The 18,090-nt window shown below is 43.2% G+C and overlaps 1 protein-coding gene across 2 annotated transcripts; it reads left to right on the top strand.

The window, feature by feature from the left end:
* Window positions 1-1,948: 1,948 nt before the first annotated feature.
* Window positions 1,949-17,418, top strand: LOC135505888 (WD repeat-containing protein 26). 2 transcript variants are annotated; one of them, XM_064925094.1, is made up of 14 exons: window positions 1,949-2,521; window positions 4,660-4,759; window positions 5,315-5,371; window positions 9,378-9,514; window positions 10,308-10,405; window positions 10,626-10,800; window positions 11,438-11,576; window positions 11,749-11,889; window positions 12,358-12,477; window positions 12,850-12,995; window positions 13,347-13,425; window positions 13,633-13,762; window positions 14,043-14,237; window positions 14,352-17,418. In XM_064925094.1, the coding sequence occupies exons 1-14, from the start codon at window positions 2,235-2,237 to the stop codon at window positions 14,375-14,377; spliced, it is 1,830 nt and encodes a 609-aa protein (XP_064781166.1). In that variant the 5' UTR covers window positions 1,949-2,234; the 3' UTR covers window positions 14,378-17,418. The 2 variants fall into 2 exon arrangements, with proteins under 2 accessions (XP_064781166.1, XP_064781168.1); XM_064925096.1 differs by having other exon boundaries at window positions 10,626-10,782.
* Window positions 17,419-18,090: the final 672 nt, after the last annotated feature.

Consider the following 18,090-nt stretch of genomic DNA (forward strand, 5'->3'; position numbering starts at 1 on the left):
AAAATCCTTATCCCCTCTGCTTTCTTCTGTTGCCTTGCACCCTCTGTATTCAATCCCACTTTTCATGTGTCTAGGATTAAACCTATGTCTCACAGCCCTTTGTCTCCTGTTTCCTGCCTGCCGTCCTGTACCAACTATGAAATAACACACATGGAATAATGTAGTAACCAAAAAAGTGTTAAACGAATCAAAATATATTGTATATTTGAGATTCTTCAAAGTAGCCACCCTTTGCTTTGATGACAGCTTTGCACACTCTCTGCATTTCTACAATGTAGAAAACAGTAAAAATAAAGAAAAACCCTTGAATGTGTAGGTGTGTCCAAACTTTTGACTGGAACTGTATGTGTGTTGTTATTGCTGGAATTCAGGATTTACTAAACAGTTTTAGGCTGAACTGCTTTCAATGGGGAGAGATTGCTTCCGAATTTTTACTGAAAACATCACTTTCTCATATAGACCTGTAGACCATTTTTATCTGTCATTACCCTATGATGTACTGCCCCTAGGTGGTGGAGGACTGCTATAACATCATGAAGGAGTATGGATTCCACTTCATCCGGAGAGGGCTATCTTTGTCAAAGGGAAGGGGGAGCTACTAACCTTCTTCATGAAAGTAGCAACAGCACTGGTCCCACCACCACTACAACACTGCCTCACCAAGTAGTGGGCCATTCCTGATCCACACCTGCTGATACAACAGACATAGTACAGATTGCACATGGAGTCTTCATTCTTATATATATGAACACACTGGAGACATGTTTTAACGGCTTACATTTAAATGCCATGGGCAAGCGTACAGTTAGAGCATAGGCAAGCGTACCGTTTCTACATATTAAGAAAAACAAAAACACACTCACTTTTGTACTCCAATAGCCGCATCTGGATTCTCTGGCAACTGATAGTCCAAGTGAAAAAGTAGAGAAAGTAGGCCTATTAGCTTATACACCTTTATAATGAGCAGCACAGCTTGCTCTCTGAAAGATGAAATCATACCTTTTTTACATTGATGGGTACATGTACAGGATGTTAGCTACTGTTTGTATATTCAGATATAGGCAACTACGTCATAGAACAACATATGTCACTCCACCCAAAGTCCATATTATGACTCCAACTAAACTAGTGTGACAGGACTTGAGTATGATTATCCTTTATGTTCTATTATTGTTTTCAAACCGTTGAGCTCAGGTTTTGTAAGATAATGCCACTTGAAATATTATGTATGTATAATGTGTTAACTAAAAATGTTTTCATTTCCATTTATTAGGAACCTTGTACAGAACAGTATTTCCAGCAATCCTCAGCACAGTGAAATGACTGTGAGTTGCAGTATTATTTCTGGTCTGGTTTCTGGTGTATAAAACTCAAGTTCCGCCACTGAGTGCAAGTGATCATCTCCTCTGAATATGGATAGTGACTTTACAAATGACCTCGACTAACCTATACCACCTCACAGTGACTCTGGACCGGTACCCCCTACATAGCCCCGTTATTGTTGTGTAATTTTCATGTGTTACTTTTTGATTTTATATTTTTTTTAACTTTATTTAGTAAATGTTTTCTTAACTCACATGTTTTAACTGCATTGTTAGTTAAGGGCTTCTAAGTAAGGATTTCATGATAAGGTCTGCATCTGTTGTATTCAGCCCATATGACAAATACAATTTTATTTTATTTGAATATAAGCCATCTTTGAAGCTATCATAAAACCATAATCAATATGCAAAATTGGTCCCAATGCGCCACCCATGCATTATATAATTCTACCGGAAGCAGGGTAGTATAGGAATTTCCGGTTACGTCAGCGTGTCTGGACTCCATTAGGGGGTTGCAGCTGTTGAGAGAAACAACAACAAAAACGGAGCGATTGACGGAACTATCACGGAGTCAGTGCGTTCTCAGCCGGGTTACGAAGTCTAAATTCTGGGAGCTGAAACCTCCTTTCCCACCCGGGGCTTCGCCGGCTTCTAACCACGGCCGCTCTCGGTGAGGAAACTCTGGCCTCCGCTTCCTCCTCCTCCGACTCGGACACCGGCGGAGCGTCGCCGCCCCCACGGAAGAAACACCGAGCCTCGGCGGCGGAGGGAGCAGGAGAGTCCGGGGATTCAACAGTTGCGACAGGCCTTTCTGGAGTTGTTTTGGGACTTGCTACTACTTCTCCACATCACCAAGCCACCTCTGCTATTCACTTTAACCGGACCCTTGTCAACAATCTCAGCGGCAATAACATGCAGTCAAACGGGGCAGGACAGGGACAGGATTCAGAGCTTTCCTGCCTGAACAGCGCGCAAAACGGGGAGTCATCCTCGGCTGGGGGAACGCACTTCAACGGGCTTCTGGTCAGCACAAACAATGGGAATGGTGTCGGTACCAATAACGGAGCCGGACCGGGCTCAGGGACTTCCACAGCCTCTGGTTCGGAGGTCGGCTCCATGAAAAAGAAGAAACGCCTTTCGCAGTCGGAGGAAGATGTCATCCGATTAATAGGACAACATCTCCACGGGTTAGGGCTAAAGTAAGTTTACACGACGTGTCATTGGAAGGAAAAACCCCTAACATGTCAAAGCACATGATTCATGAAATGTCATTTATTTGTGAGTTTTTGTCAAATGGCGAACTGCATGGTGGCCGTTGATAAACGGAATTCTGCGTTTGACAGACAAACATGGGGGAGGGGGTAGTTAGCAAGCTAACGTTAGTCGGAGGAAGAAGGGGTCCATTTTGCACAATACGGAGTGGTAGGTCGATAGAACCACTAGTCTTCGTTACGATTGTTATTCTGACCTTTTATACAGAATAAAAACTCAAGACAGTTCATAATTTGGTTGGCTACCTTGACCCCACACAATAACTTTTTTTCAGAGTAACCTTATAGGGCTAGTTGAACTGCGTTTTGTGAGTTGTATGTGTATTTTGTTACACGGGTGGAAATCGCATTACATCACCTTGTAATCCAGCTAAATATGCTGCAAAATATATATTGACTTGTGGCTACTAAGGATGTAAATGACCATAGCCTGTTTGAAATGACCTTATAGATTTCGCCTATTTTATACTGTGTTGGCACCGTGCAACGTTAGAATAGGTGTCAGAAATGAAATGCCTGCGTTTTTAGAGGATTGTGCAAAAGTGCGTAGGGAGAATAACGATACCCTGTTTGACAGCGTCAATTTGTTTTCATTCCCCCGTGTTTCCCATATTTGGCCCTTTCGATGGCTTGCGTGTTTTCACGACATTGACATTTGGTGTTTACAAAGATAACGTCGATAAAGGAGTTTGCTTGATACATTGCTGTAAAGTAAAAAAAGACAGGGTCAGTGTTTCTTTTGGAACCTTTTGAGCGGCAGTCGTCTTGAACAACAACCATGGTACAGCCTCTTAAACCAGTGGTTATATCTTTCTAACCGCGTTGATTATTCTGGCGTTGCTATTTGCAGACAAATAAATATGAGTCTGTCATCCATGTCAACAATGGCAGTCTAAATATGGACACAATCACCATTTATAGCCCCAGGTGCAAAGTCAGAGCGATGTTTAACTCGTATCATTATTGGTGGTAGTGAAGAAAAACATATTGGTGGTAATGGTGGCCCGTGAAGTAATCAGAATGACTTCCCCCACTGGGGTATGATTTCATGGCTGCTGTGAAATGCGCATATATTCAGCTGTTATAGATTAGAAACGTTGATTGACTCTAATAATAGATAGGAGGAACACAATATTTTGAGCCCTCCATGGCTAAATTGGCCCATGTCACCATAATGGACTGTTAATGCAGTGTTTGATAGACCCAGCCTGCTACTGCTCGCCAGTAGAACTGCCATTACAGGAGCTGCTAGGAGAGCCTGTTTGGGTATGTTTATGGGGGATAAATACATGCATTATCTGCTATAGAACTGACGCCCCTATATTTCAAAAGTGGAATGGAACGTGAGAATGGTGTCCGAACTCAGCAGGGTGACGCTGTAAACACTGCTGCACCACTCTCTTCTTTGATACATGAGGATGATGTCATCATGCTATGTTGTCAGTACAGCCCCACTCCATTTTATCACAGACACCTTCTCAGCACACTTATAGAGATTTACAGAATAGGTACACACAGTTGACAGGTCTAGTCTATAATTATTACTAATGAATTATAACTTATTGCTGGATATGGATTAGATTATGTTATGCCAGTCTCCCTGTCTGTCGGTCTGTTTTAACATATCAGGTTCATTGGCTGTCTTGTTGGCCAATGTTAAGCTGTTTGCTATGAATGTTTAGGCAATTCATGTTTAATTCATCTCTCCGTGGTCAATTGATTTTGGGCTGACATTTCAGTTCCTTTACATCTGTACGTTAATGCCCGTCTCTTTCAAATGGTCAGCTAATGTTTGCTGTAAACATTGAGGTAATGTTTTTATGGCTCCTAAGTGGTGCAGCGGTCTAAGATGTGTCACTACAGACCCTGGTACGATCCCGGGCTGTATCACAACAGGCCATGATCGGGAGACCCATAAGGCTGCTCACAATTGGCCCTGTGTCGTCCTGTTTAGGGTTTCGCTGGTGCAGTCTGTCATTGTAAATAAGAATTTGTTCTTAACTGATTTGCCTAGTGAAATAAAGGTCAACAAAAATAAAAATGTTTCCCCACTCTCTTCTCTGCAGTCAAACAGTGGACCTGCTAATGCAGGAGTCGGGCTGCAGACTGGAACATACCTCAGCCACAAAGTTCCGCAACAACGTCATGGAGGGGGAGTGGGAAAAGGTGGGTCCCACGTTACCATAGTTACACCTGCACCTTTAATGTTAGCATAGCCTGCACACATTTTCTTCAAGAGTACCTTTAACATGTTTATGTTACTAAGTATCTATCACATGTACAACACCAACATTAAGCTACATATGGAATACATAAACAGTGCTGTTAATAACCATTTGTGCCAATCAATAAAATATTGGAACTTGTTGATGAAAATATAGGTTTCTAAGTTCCTATTAGGGATCTTAGAGTTGTTTGTGTAATTACTTTCTCTACTATATTGCCACAATACTCCCATTCCAAGAGCCTTGGGCAAATAAGGCTTGTAAAAAATGTTCATAATATTTTTTTAAATCCCATAAAAGTACAGATATTACTGAGCATTATCTGAACTGTAGCCACAAAATGGCTTCACACACCATGACAATGACAGTTTATAGACTTCCTCCACTGAGAAAGAGTGTGGTTATTGTAGTGGTCAACTGTTTTGATTTGTTGTTTTTGTGGCTTGAAAGTGCTGAGCCAACTATTTGTCTCCCCTCTCTCTTTGTTTTGGTCCAGGCTGAGAATGATCTCAACGAGCTGAGGGCACTGATGCATTCTCCCAACGCTATTGTGGTAAGCCCAAACCTGACCTGAATGACAGTCATCAACGCAGTGAAAGGGGACCACGGGTTCTAGAACGGTTCCGTCCCCAACCTGACTGTTCTAGATTAGAAAGTCCCTCCTTTGTGAGGCGGATCCATTCTGACTGGAATTTCAAGTGTTCCAGAATTCCTCGGACGGACTGAATGGAATGTTTACAACAGATATCCTCATATATGGGGGTATAGTATCCTGCATTTAATAATTTGCTGGCCAGATGCTAAGTGTATGGAATGATTATCAGTAAAATGTTCCACCAATATTATTATTCAACAAAAACACAGTTGTATAATCACATTGTTAGTGTTTAAAGAATTTTGCATTATTAGTAGCTAGGTTTCATCTAATTGGTGACAGATTTTCATGCAAAATTTTTGAAAATCTGCATAAAGAAAATATGTGAATTTCCCCACTAGTGGTGTGTTTCCATCAAACTGACTTGTTGCAGATAAAAATCAGTGCGTGATGACTTAGTGCTCACAAATGTACTTTTTCGCTTAATTTTCATGTACGGAATAAAAATCTAATGTTCAATGTGTTTCCATCACATTTTCAACTCTACCGATCGTTTTGTCACAAACTGTTGCGTTAGATAGCAAATGTGCCTACTCTGGTCTTGGCATGTGCACTGTAGTCAACAACTCGCCGATGCAGTGCAGGTATCCTGGTCTACATAATGAGATTATGGATAAGAGTTACAATATTTTTATTTGTCAACTTGGCAGTCAAGCATTGATCATCATGTCACCAGAATAAACCTGTGACATTTTATTGGAAAGGAGCATTGAACTCATACCATGCACTTTCACTACCCTGTGATGTTAATAACTTTTTTCATCTGTAGCCTAATTTAAACTGCATGTTTTTCCCTAGTCGTAGTGGGAAGACACCATGGCGTGACACTTCAGTTTACTTCGATATGATGGTTATATCAATATTTGCTCAAAGGTGTTTCCACTGCATTTTCTTGTATAATTAATTTTAGACAAAGATCCCACCATATCGAACAAACAAATTATATATTGGCATTTATACAATTTTAACGTAACTTCCTGTTTCCATCACAGCTGTCGTGATATTTTTTAATATGGTATGAATTTTGTTGCATTAAGACTGTAGATGGAAATGTGGTTAGTGGGTTCATTGTAGATTTTCAGTCAACTGTATGTCTTGTACATTTTGTTTTCTGTATATCATCTAATATCCATACATATTCTGATGGAGCCCTGAGATGGAGCTCATTTGTCATTCAGCTGTTCTTCTGAGATTGTTAATGAGGGGAGTCGCCTCTACCACGGGTACAGCGCGTTCAGATGTCATCTAAAGAACACGGAGGACTGCAGCTAGGCTAAATGATGAGGATTAGACATTGCTAGCTCATTAGGAGACAGGATACATTTGAGTCAGACACTCTTATCCAGAGTGACTTAAGTTAGTGCATTCACTTTAAGGTGGCTAGTTGGGACAACCACATTTCAATCATCATTCACATTTCTTCAATGTAGCTATCAGCAAAGTCAGTGGTAGTAGAATGAAAAGGATAGATCTCAAAATGGTCTCCTGTGGCTTAGTCAAGCGCCTGTGTAGTTTTATTCTGGTGAACCACAGGCTTGTTATTGCACAATTCATTTTAACTCGAGGTAAACTATATCCTGTTTTATGAATGTCTAAAAAGGAATAGTTGTTTTCTGCCCTGCCATATAGCAAGAAGGTATGCAAGTTATGTCAAGCTGATTATGGTGGACACTTAACAATGGTCATTTTATATGCCAGAGTCATGGTTATAATTGAAAAGGTCAAACCGTGTTGGTCCTTCTGACAGGTTGTGTGTGTTGTGCACTTGGACACACGTCTGTCTATGTTAGGGTGCGGTAACTCGTCTGTTGGGCTGTGGCAAGCCCAAGATAAGATGGATTCCTTTAATAATAGGGCTCCCAAGTGGCGCAGTGGTCTAAGGCACTGCATCTCATTGCTAGAGGCGTCACTACAGATCCTGGTTTGATTCCGGGCTGTATCACCACCAGCCGTGATTTGGAAATCCCATAAGGCGGCGCATAATTGGCCCAGCGTCATCCGGGTTTGGCTGGAGTAGCCCATCATTGTAAATAAGATTTTTTTCTTAACTGACTTGCCTGGTTAAATAAATAAATACCATAAATGTCAGCACTGACCAAAATACTTTGACTGGTTAACACTCTTGTTTGTGGTCACAAGTATTAAGTTAACGAGGAAGTGGCTAGTTACAGCTGGCACGGTGAGATCTCTGGGGTTAAGCCAACGCCCACCACATGACACGAAGGCCAACCAATACCTCCCCAATTCATTGTCACCATGTTAATGCTGCCTGTCACTCAAATTATATCGGTATGAGCAAAGATGAACTATGTGGGACTGACTGCTCTAATAATGGGCATAAGTGTCCACGAAGGCGGAAAGCATGCAGGAGGAGGTGAGAACATTCTAGCCAACCAGTTTCACTTATTTTTTTAGCCGCATGTACGGGATACACATGGTATGCATCGTCCAACGAAATGCTTACTTGCAGGTTCCTTATCGACAATGCGATAAGAAATAAAGTAAATGGCAGTAGAATATAATAACATTTTTAGCATAAGGATAATACAGGGAGGCACAATTTATACTCCAATATTTACATGTGTTTTATGGATGGTGGGGGCAGTGTATAAACTGAACAGTATAATACGAGTCTGGTGTGTGTGTGCTAAGCGGAGGAGAATCAGGGCAGGTGGTCAGTCCAGCTCAAGTGTTCAGCAGTCTGATGGCTTGTAGATAGAAACTGTCTCTGAGCCTGTTGGAATCAGACCTCATGCTCCGATACCGGCTGCCCCATGCTAAGGGAGAGAACAGCTTGATGATGCTGCGTGCCTTCCATCGGGCACCGTTTTGAGTAGATTACCTGAATGGGTTGGAGCACGGTCCCAGTGATGTACTGGGCTGTCTTCACCAGCTGCTGGAGGGCCTTGTGGTTGTGGATGGTGCAATTGCTGTACCAGGCCGTGATTGTCCAGCTGTAGTATTTAGAGAGGACCTGGGTCGGCATGCCAGATTTCTTCAGCCGCCTTAGGAAGTAGAGGTGCTGTTGCGTCATCTGGACGAGTGGTGGTATTTCATGACAAGTGAACGCTGAGGAACTTAACTTGTGAGAGGTTGTTGTCATGACACCACAATGCCAGTTCACTTACCACCTCTTTATAGGTTGACTAGTCATTGTTGTTTATCAGGTCAGCAAACTTGATGTTTGTGTCATTTAAAGCCACGCAGTTGTGGGTGAACAGGAAGTACAGCAGAGGACTGAGGACACACCCCTGAGGGGCCCCTTTGTTAAGACTTTGTGTAAACAACAGGCACAACTCTGAATTAAAATCATTTTTTCTAAGTTTCTGCAATACCACGTATATAAATACATTTCTAACAACCTAAATATGGAAATTCTATCCGATCAAATAAGCCTTGCATAGGAAATTAGCAATAACATTTTATGTTGACCAAATTCAACTCTCTCATTGACCTCCATACCAATAATCCCCACTTCCTCTGCTTCTCGCTGTATTTTCGCTCAGACAGATCTTGGGGCAGAGTCGAGCCTCTCACTTTGCCTCTTTCTCTCTGGTATGAGTGCCTGCACCCTTTGAAGCACAGGATCAGAGTTGTTGGAGGTGTTATGTTCTGAAATTAGTTAATTACTATTCATCTAAAATCTGTTGGTCAGGTTTCTGGGCTCCCAACACTTTTTATAAAACCCTTTTGTCACCACTTGCTTACTTCATTTGTTTCTCCTCTCTCTCCTTTTCACTCATCTTTTTCTTCCCCCTTTTCTCTCTCATCCTTTGTCTACATAATCTATCCACCCCCCTCCTGCCCCTCTCAATTTCTCTCATTTCTTTGTCTCTCACCACCTCTTACTCCACCTTTCTCTCTTCTCCTTCATCTACCCCTCTCCCTCCCTCTTTCTCTGTAGCGTATGAAGTTCCTGCTCCTGCAGCAGAAGTATCTGGAGTATTTGGAGGACGGGAAGGTTCTCGAGGCTCTGCAGGTGCTCAGGGGAGAGCTCACGCCGCTCAAGTACAACACGGACCGCATCCATGTTCTCAGCGGGTACGCCATTACCTATCGATCACTTGAATCATCGGATGATTCAATCGATCAGTGCTCCACACAGTCAGTCAGTATCTCGTTACTGTTTCTACCAATCATATCAATCCGCTGTCTGATTAATCTGTGCAAACAGCATCCTCAGAGGGTTTGCCTGTTTATCAATTGCACCATTTACATAAGTCAACACGTAAGTCAATCATCAACTGTTACACGGTCAAGTACAACTCGGGACAGGATCCAAATATTCAGTGGGTAAATAAAAGAATCAATCAATGAGTCAATATCAGATGCATCCGCATGCTCACTAAGTATGCCACTTTGTCTCTCAAGCAGTCAGTGGAAACCTACATTTTATCAAGAAAAACTAACAACCAAATTTGCGTCAGTGGTTGATCAGTCACATTGTCAAATATAATTTTATTGATCACATACATGTGATTAGCAGATGTTATTGCGGGTGTATTGAAATGCTTGTGCATCTAGCTCCGACAGTGCACTAATATCTAACAAGTAATATCTAACAAATTACACAACATATACCCAATACACACAAATTTAAGTAGGAATTAATTAATACTATATACATATGGACTAACGATGTCAGAGCGGCACGGACTAAGATACAGTGGAATAGTATAGAATACAGTAAATACATATGAGATGAGTGAGAGTTCAATGTGGCTTTGGAGTAATAACCAGCGTATACAGGTTAATTAAACTGTTATTAGAGGTCATGCAAAGTATTTGCCCAGTGGAGTATGTTGTAGTCTGACTGTTTTTTTGTTTTGTGTAGGTATCTGATGTGTAGCCATGCAGAGGACCTGCGCGCCAAGGCAGAGTGGGACGGCAAAGGCGCAAATTCACGCTGCCGACTGCTGGACAAGCTACAGAGTGAGAACACTGGCCACATTCCACCACTCACTCACACACACACACACAAACACACATTTCATATAAACACAAAAATACAAACACTATGTCACATACAGCCTCATGACACCGTATACACAAAGTCACACAGGGCTTCACAGGGGTTGAGGGATGCCCTTCAGACTGGACTATAGTTTGACTCCTGTCTCTTGTCCTTCTCTCCAATCCACTCCCTCTCCAGCGTACCTGCCCCCGTCGGTGATGCTTCCCCCACGCAGGCTGCAGACCCTGCTGAGACAGGCTGTGGAGCTGCAGAGGGACCGCTGCCTCTACCACAACACCAAACTGGACAGCAGCCTGGACTCTGTCTCCCTGCTCCTGGACCACGTCTGCAGCCGGTCAGCAACACACTCAGGGTGACATTTTCTGCCAAACACAGCTGAAATGTGCAAAAAACGAAACCTGAAAACCTCTCCTTTTTACGATGCCTGCTGTAGACATCGGTAAAGATGGAGGCAATCATTTATGTGGATATAAAGAAAGGCATGTGTTTAAATACAGGGTCTTTGTGTGTGATACAGAGCTTTCCTGACCTCTTGACCTGACCTGGAAAAACTCAAGAGCCCAGATCGCTACTGCATTACATGCAACTGATCTGCAATATTTTTGGAATGCTACGATGTTTTTTGATTTCAGAAATGTTGCGCACTGCAAGAGTCGTAAAGTGAACATAAAAGATCACCCTCAATCATTTACCACATACGTTTTATTTGTCACATGCTTTGTGAACAACAGGTGTAGAAAAACAGTGAAATGCTCACTTATGAGTCCTTTTCCAACAATGCAGAGTTAGTTTAAAAATAAAAAAAGTTTTTATTAGGGACACGAGGAATAAATGACCAACTCCCATTAGTAGCCTCTCTATCCGCTCTTCTTCATTCTTTACCTTGTTCTCTCTGTCCCTCTCCACTGTCCTTCATTTTCTTCTTTCTCTCCCTTTTATTTGACCGATTGACCTTGGTTGACCTCTTTCCTGGTTGGCACTGTCCACAGGAAGCAGTTCCCGTGCTACACGCAGCAGATCCTCACAGAGCACTGTAACGAGGTGTGGTTTTGTAAGTTCTCCAACAACGGCACCAAGCTGGCCACCGGCTCCAAAGACACCACCGTCATCATCTGGCAGGTGGACCCTGTGAGTACCACACTGAGCCCAAATCCCCCACACGATCTGCTGTGTACATTCCCATTATATGCCTTATAGGAGTCATCTGCTGCATTAATGGCAAAGATGGCCACCATCTACTGTCTTTCCGTTAGTGCTTTACTCTAACCCAGAGCCTGGTGTCTGTGTGTGTGCTGTCTAGGAGAGCCACCAGTTGAAGCTGCTGCGGACCTTAGAGGGCCATGCCTACGGTGTGTCCTACCTGGCCTGGAGCCCTGACGACGCCTACCTGATCGCCTGCGGACCCGATGACTGCTCTGAACTCTGGCTCTGGAACGTCCAGGTGTGGCAACATACACACATACCCCGGATGGCAAAACAGTATGTTAGTGCATGTAAAAAAAGCTGTACAGGCATAGACTGCAGCCGTCCAGGACAAGGGTTGATTGAATTAATTAATTAGTTAAATAAATAGAAACACATCAATTAATGTAATTTATTGGTTAGAGTACCTGATTTTAGATGGGCCTGTTTTTTTTTTACACATTTTTCTCCCCAATTTCATGGTATCCAATTGGTAGTTAAGAGTCTTGTCTCATCGCTGCAACTCCCGTACGGACTTAGGAGAGTCGAAGGTCGAGGGCCATGCGTCCTCCATAACACGACCCAGCCAACCCACACTGCTTCTTGATTCAGTGCACACTTAACCCGGAAGCCAGCCTGTTAAAAACAGCCGTGCAGTAGACATCCAGGCTGGGAACTCTTCAGTGTTTGTGTACTGACTGAGTGGTGTTTGTGCCCTGGTGGGTAGACGGGCGAGTTGCGGACCAAGATGAGCCAGTCCCACGAGGACAGTCTGACCAGTGTGGCCTGGAACCCTGACGGGAAACGCTTTGTCACCGGGGGACAGAGGGGACAGTTCTACCAGTGTGTAAGTATTGTAAAAGGAGGATGTGTGTATTAGTGTGGTCTACCAGTTTGCTGTGTGTGTGATCTATCCACCAGATATACCAGCGTCAGTTGGTTCTTCCAGTTTATCCTGCCAGTGTGTGAGTAGTGGGGAGGATACAGGACCGCAGGAATGAATTATACTGCAGCGGGGAGGGACTAATACAATACAGTAAATGGACAGACTACTTTTAGATATGCACCTTCACTTCTTATTGATTAGCTGACAAGAACCTGCTGACCTTCAGAACAGAGACTGTCAGGATCTCGTATATATTACAAACTGTGTATTTGTGTGTCTGAATCTGTCTGTCTGATTTTCTACCTGTTTCTGGCCTGTGTGTATGATTGCCAGGACCTGGATGGTAACCTGTTGGACTCGTGGGAGGGCGTGCGTGTGCAGTGCCTCTGGTGTGTGGGGGACGGCAGGACTGTGCTAGCGTCAGACACTCACCAGCGGATCCGGGGTTACAACTTTGAGGACCTAACGGACAGAAACATGTGAGGGCTGCGGTTTCTCCCCGTACCAGATCACAATCACCCTCCTGACTATTATTCAGTAGATTAACAACAACAAAATGGTTCAGAAGTCTTAGTAATAAATGGTTTATACATGCATGGTTTATACATGCATAATGAATACATTAACAAATTATACATGAATTACTAACTGTTTCCTACTTTTTATTCATGTTTTATAAATAGATTATTAACAGACCTAAAGGAAGCTTTACTGGACCAAGTAATACCTTCAGAATGACTCCTCTTACATATGAAGTTGTCTGTATACAGATATCATTGAACAGAACACAGATCAGTGATTGATCTCTGTTGTGAATTCCTCTTTTACAGAGTTCAGGAGGACCATCCTATCATGTCTTTCACTGTTTCCAAGAACGGAAGATTAGCTTTGTTAAATGTAGCAACTCAGGTGAATGGGGAGAGGGTGCTTTACTTGAATACTGAAAGGACTGTACCAGCAGTATTCTGTGTGTCTGTCTCTCTCTGTGTGTTCATGTGGACTAGTGTCTGTTTGTGTGAGGGAGATGGAGGAGAATGTACCAGTGCTAATGGCTGTGTTTAGTGTCTAACTGCTCCCTCTCCTTCCTCCCCTCCTCCCTCCATTCTCCCCCTACAGGGAGTGCATCTTTGGGACCTGCAGGACCGAGTGTTGGTGAGGAAGTACCAAGGTGTGACCCAGGGCTTCTACACCATCCACTCCTGCTTCGGAGGCCACAATGAAGACTTCATTGCCAGCGGCAGCGAAGGTACCACCCACAGACCCAACAGCAGCCATTTTAGGCACTGACCACAGCTACTCCTCAAACTTAGGATTAGTGTTGTAGTTGTTGAGACCTACAACAAACGTGTTCACCACTGTGTCCCTCACTATGGGTGTGTTCCAGTTATGGGCTCAACCCATGTCTCCATCTCTCACATGCATAAGCACACAAATAAGCCAACTTTTCAGCATATCATAGGAAGTTTGACATAAGGCTGATATTTTCTATATTAATACCATTGTACCCCCTCTCCCCCCCCCCCAAGACCATAAGGTCTATATCTGGCACCGACGCAGTGAGCTACCCATCGCTGAACTAACAGGGCACACTCGCACAGTCAACTGCGTAAGCTGGAACCCTGCCATCCCAGGCCTCATGGCCTCCGCCTCGGACGATGGCACTGTGCGTGTCTGGGGCCCCGCACCCTTCCTCGACACACAGGTGGTCGATGGGCTCAACGGTAAATACCGCTAGCATTTTGTTAGTTCAATGGCCGTAGTAAGGCCATACGTTCAATGGCCGTAGAAAGGCCAAAAGTTTTACAGGTAATTATGTCACTCTCATCTCTCCCCAGAGAACTGCAGCAACATGGACAGTTGATGGTGACGTTGGAATGGAAAACTTATTCTCTTTTACATCAAGAAATAAAACCAACCAACAAGAAATAAACATCAAAACGAGAACGAAATCCAAAACCTTACAAAACAGAGAAAAGTAAATCAATTGTCTCATGACCGGGCAAAACTATGGAGGTGAGGATGAAAACACTCTTACAAAACTAGGTCTTCATCCAAAACCAGAACCAGTGACTTGGAAGACCAGTGACCTGGGAAATCGATCTGATCCATTGGTACTCCCTGCTGGCTCCCTCTTCTTCCACCCCACCCCCTTTCCCAGCAAGGCCACAGCCACACCAGGGGCTCTCCCCTGAATATTCCCCTGGAAACCCACCTCTTCCCTGGGCCTCAGGCACAGCATCACGCCCCTGACCCCTTCAGACAGCCATTACAGACCATCTACACGGATTGGACCGTGTCTGTCATCTGTCTCTCTCACCTACCCGTGTGTGTCCATGGGGAGGGTGTTGTGTGTCCATGTGGAGGGTGTTGTGTGTCCATGTGGAGGGTGTTGTGTGTCCATGTGGAGGGTGATGTGTGTCCATGGGGAGGGTGATGGGGTGTTAAAAGGGGTGGAGGGGGTTATAGCAACTCTTCTGTTTATTCTGTTCTCCTTTCTCCTCTTGCTCCTTTCTTCGCACTTGAGTTGTTGGATGAAAGCAAAAAATCAACACAAAACCAACCAACCGACAAAGAAAAACTCAAAAGGCTATGCTTACTTTGGATTTTTTTTTTACGATAGTCATAGCATTCTTATTGTTATCATTTAACAGGTGAATCCTAGGGGTGAACTAGGAGTAGTGGCCGTGGAGTGCTTTCGTGTGAAGAATACTCTCTCAATTAGGAAAAGCTATTTTTATCCCTTGTTTAAAGTCTAACACAGACACACTCGCGCCAATGTCCCAACGAGTCGCACCCTCTGACTCCCCCTATCTCCCGCTTCCGAGTTTAAGCTATCAACCGCACAGCTCACAGTTCCACTAGATCTGCCTGTTGGGAGGGGGTAAAGGTCAGCTGTCAAAGGTGAGAGGTCAGTGGTAGCTGGTGTAGTGTGGTTGCGTCTCCGCTGTAGGGCCAAGCGTGAACAAGTCCTCGTTGAGTATCTCTAAGAATGACATACTCTTGGATGTAGAGGTCTGTACATGCAACTTGCCGTACACTGAGGACTGTACCTGTCCTTCCTCTGTGTGTGTGTGTGTGTGTGTGTGTGTGTGTGTGTGTGTGTGTGTGTGTGTGTGTGTGTGTGTGTGTGTGTGTGTGTGTGTGTGTGTGTGTGTGTGTGTGTATGAGTGAACTTCTGTGTTTTTGTTTAGGTGAGTGAATGCAGGGGCATGCACACCAGCAGAAGATCATGCTTTCCCCTCCTCCTCCAGTGAAATTATAAAGAGGATTTTAATCCCATTCAAATTAATCCAAAACCCCAGAGCGACCTCTATCTGTGGAACAAAGAATACTCGGAGAGCCATTTTGTAGAAACTCTTTTTTAATTTTTTTTATTTTTAACTTGGGCTTTTCTTTTTACATTTGACTTTGCTTTTTTATATATTTCTCCTTAACAACACCTACCATTGGAATGGCACTGAGATACCGGAGTTGGATCAGTTTTGTGTGGAAAATTCACAGCTTTACAGAGTTTTCCCCTTTGCACACACACCCCCGCCTGTCCCCTCCAGACACACACCCACATGTACGCCCAAAACACGTCGCTGAGGTCTACCCCTAGTCACACCTTTGACAGAGCTGGATAGGTATAGGCAAGGTTTTATGGGTGGAAGTGATCATATTGGAATCTGGCTCACGCCACACTTCCATGCACCCTACACAGTACACAGTAGTACAGCGTTCTTAATGTTTAGCATACACAACCAAACACAACCTCCGGCATATACACAGGCATAGCTGCTCCATCTTACATAGGCTTACAGCCCTTACTGAGCAAGACTGATTTCTGCACAACACCCCTTTCTCTCCAGCCAAGTCCTCCTTTTCAGTGATGAAGGCACCATACAGAGCTTTCTTCCTCCCGATTCGGGGTATGTAATGACTATTTGCTATGGACTGATATTAAATGTTTAAAAAGAACGCTTTTCTGTCAGTTTTTATGAAATATTTTCTTACTTTCATTTTTTGTTCTCATTATATCATTTCATTCTCTCTCCCTGTATTATCATATTAAAATATAACCAGACAACTGGTGTCCTATATATTTTTTTAAATTCATCTTATGATTAGTTTTGTCTTTCGGGTTTCATTTTTACTTATCCACTACTTCTTACATATTAATAGTGAATATGCACAGTAACACTCATGCCAATATGAGTGGGGTGACTTATGTTTTGGGAGCGTGTTACCTTAAGAATCAGGTTTAAAATGTCCACCCCTCGTCTTTTAAAAGTGAGACATTGTGCAGTGATTCAATACTCAAGTCTCTGTAGAATACGTTCAGGACAAAAAAAAAGTGCTTTTTTTTGTGCCACTGTTGGTTGCGTTTGCTGTTTCTACCCCTACCAAAATCAAAGCACTTGAGACTCGATCGTGGCTCTGTAGGTATGTGTGATTCCATGATCTGTGTTTCACATTCTGGAATGGTGCTTTTCCCATTCTAGAACCTTCCATCTCTTGGACTCCTGAATGGACTTGAACTGCCCATCCACACCTTATGTCATGTCTGAGGAGTTGAGGCAAATAAAAAGTGAAGAACCCAAAAGCTTTCACAAAGTTATAATTCACCTGCTGGTGACATGCTATGTCTGAATGCAACTTGGTGTCTACTCTTCCTTTGTCTTGGAGTTTCTAGGACTGTTTATGATTTGATGCTAATAACTATCTTATTTCTCTCTCTGGAGGTGTTGGGGCTGGGTGGGGGAGTAAGGGTTTACGGTAGCAGATTAAAAGAGTAATTGTGGGACGGGGATCTGTTTGCGTTTGTTTTATTTACAAAAGTGATTGTACTGTTTTGTATCGTTGTGTAGGAGAAGTGTTGTGTGCATATTTTCAATAAAGCTTTCAGGGTTTTGAAAAAGAGCTGTGGTCCAACATGGAAGTATCAAGGGGCTGGATTACAGATATGGGATCAGTTTACATTATGCAATCCTATCCACAGTTCCCCATAACCATGAGGGAGTACAGAGCTAAACTGACCTTAGGTTTGTGGAGAGGCAACATGTCTCGGCAGACTTTAGAGGAAAGTTTGAGTTCTCAGACTGAAAGGAGCTCTCCATTTTCCTGTGTTTAACTTTGTTAGTACTGTTGACTGGTTCACACCCTTGAACATGAGATGACATTGGTGTAACTCAGAGAAACAGCATGGCAGCAAAGAGGCATAGTAGTGTGTGCATCAGAGGGGATCAAATGCCAAATTTAGGGATAAACAAGAACTGCTACCAATAAATTGTGACTATTTTAAGTTAACAATCTTGTTTGAAATACATTTCTAATTTGAGGTGCTTTTGTGAAGTCGTTTTCTCCATGTATTATACAGGCCATAGAGTAATTGCATAATCTCTCAACTGTAGACCTTTCTCTCCATTCCTCTTTACACTAGCGCACCACCGCCACCAGGTGGGAAATTATATGCTTGCAATAACATTTTCCATAGCATTTTATTTACAAAACATAGCCTACATACAACAGTCTATGGTTCAATGCCTTAATACTCAAGACAATATTCAACGATTATTAATTAGTTTGACCTTT

This window comes from Oncorhynchus masou, chromosome 19, assembly GCF_036934945.1.
Source record: "Oncorhynchus masou masou isolate Uvic2021 chromosome 19, UVic_Omas_1.1, whole genome shotgun sequence".
NCBI classification, from domain to species: Eukaryota; Metazoa; Chordata; class Actinopteri; order Salmoniformes; family Salmonidae; genus Oncorhynchus; species Oncorhynchus masou.

Excerpts from the sequence above, each read along its gene's own strand:
- LOC135505888 (XM_064925094.1), top strand. The coding sequence starts at position 2,235 with ATGCAGTCAAACGGGGCAGGACAGGGACAGGATTCAGAGCTTTCCTGC. Across the intron at positions 12,996-13,346 it reads GACCTAACGGACAGAAACAT|AGTTCAGGAGGACCATCCTA; the intron begins GTGAGGGCTGCG and ends CCTCTTTTACAG. Across the intron at positions 13,763-14,042 it reads CATTGCCAGCGGCAGCGAAG|ACCATAAGGTCTATATCTGG; the intron begins GTACCACCCACA and ends CCCCCCCCCAAG.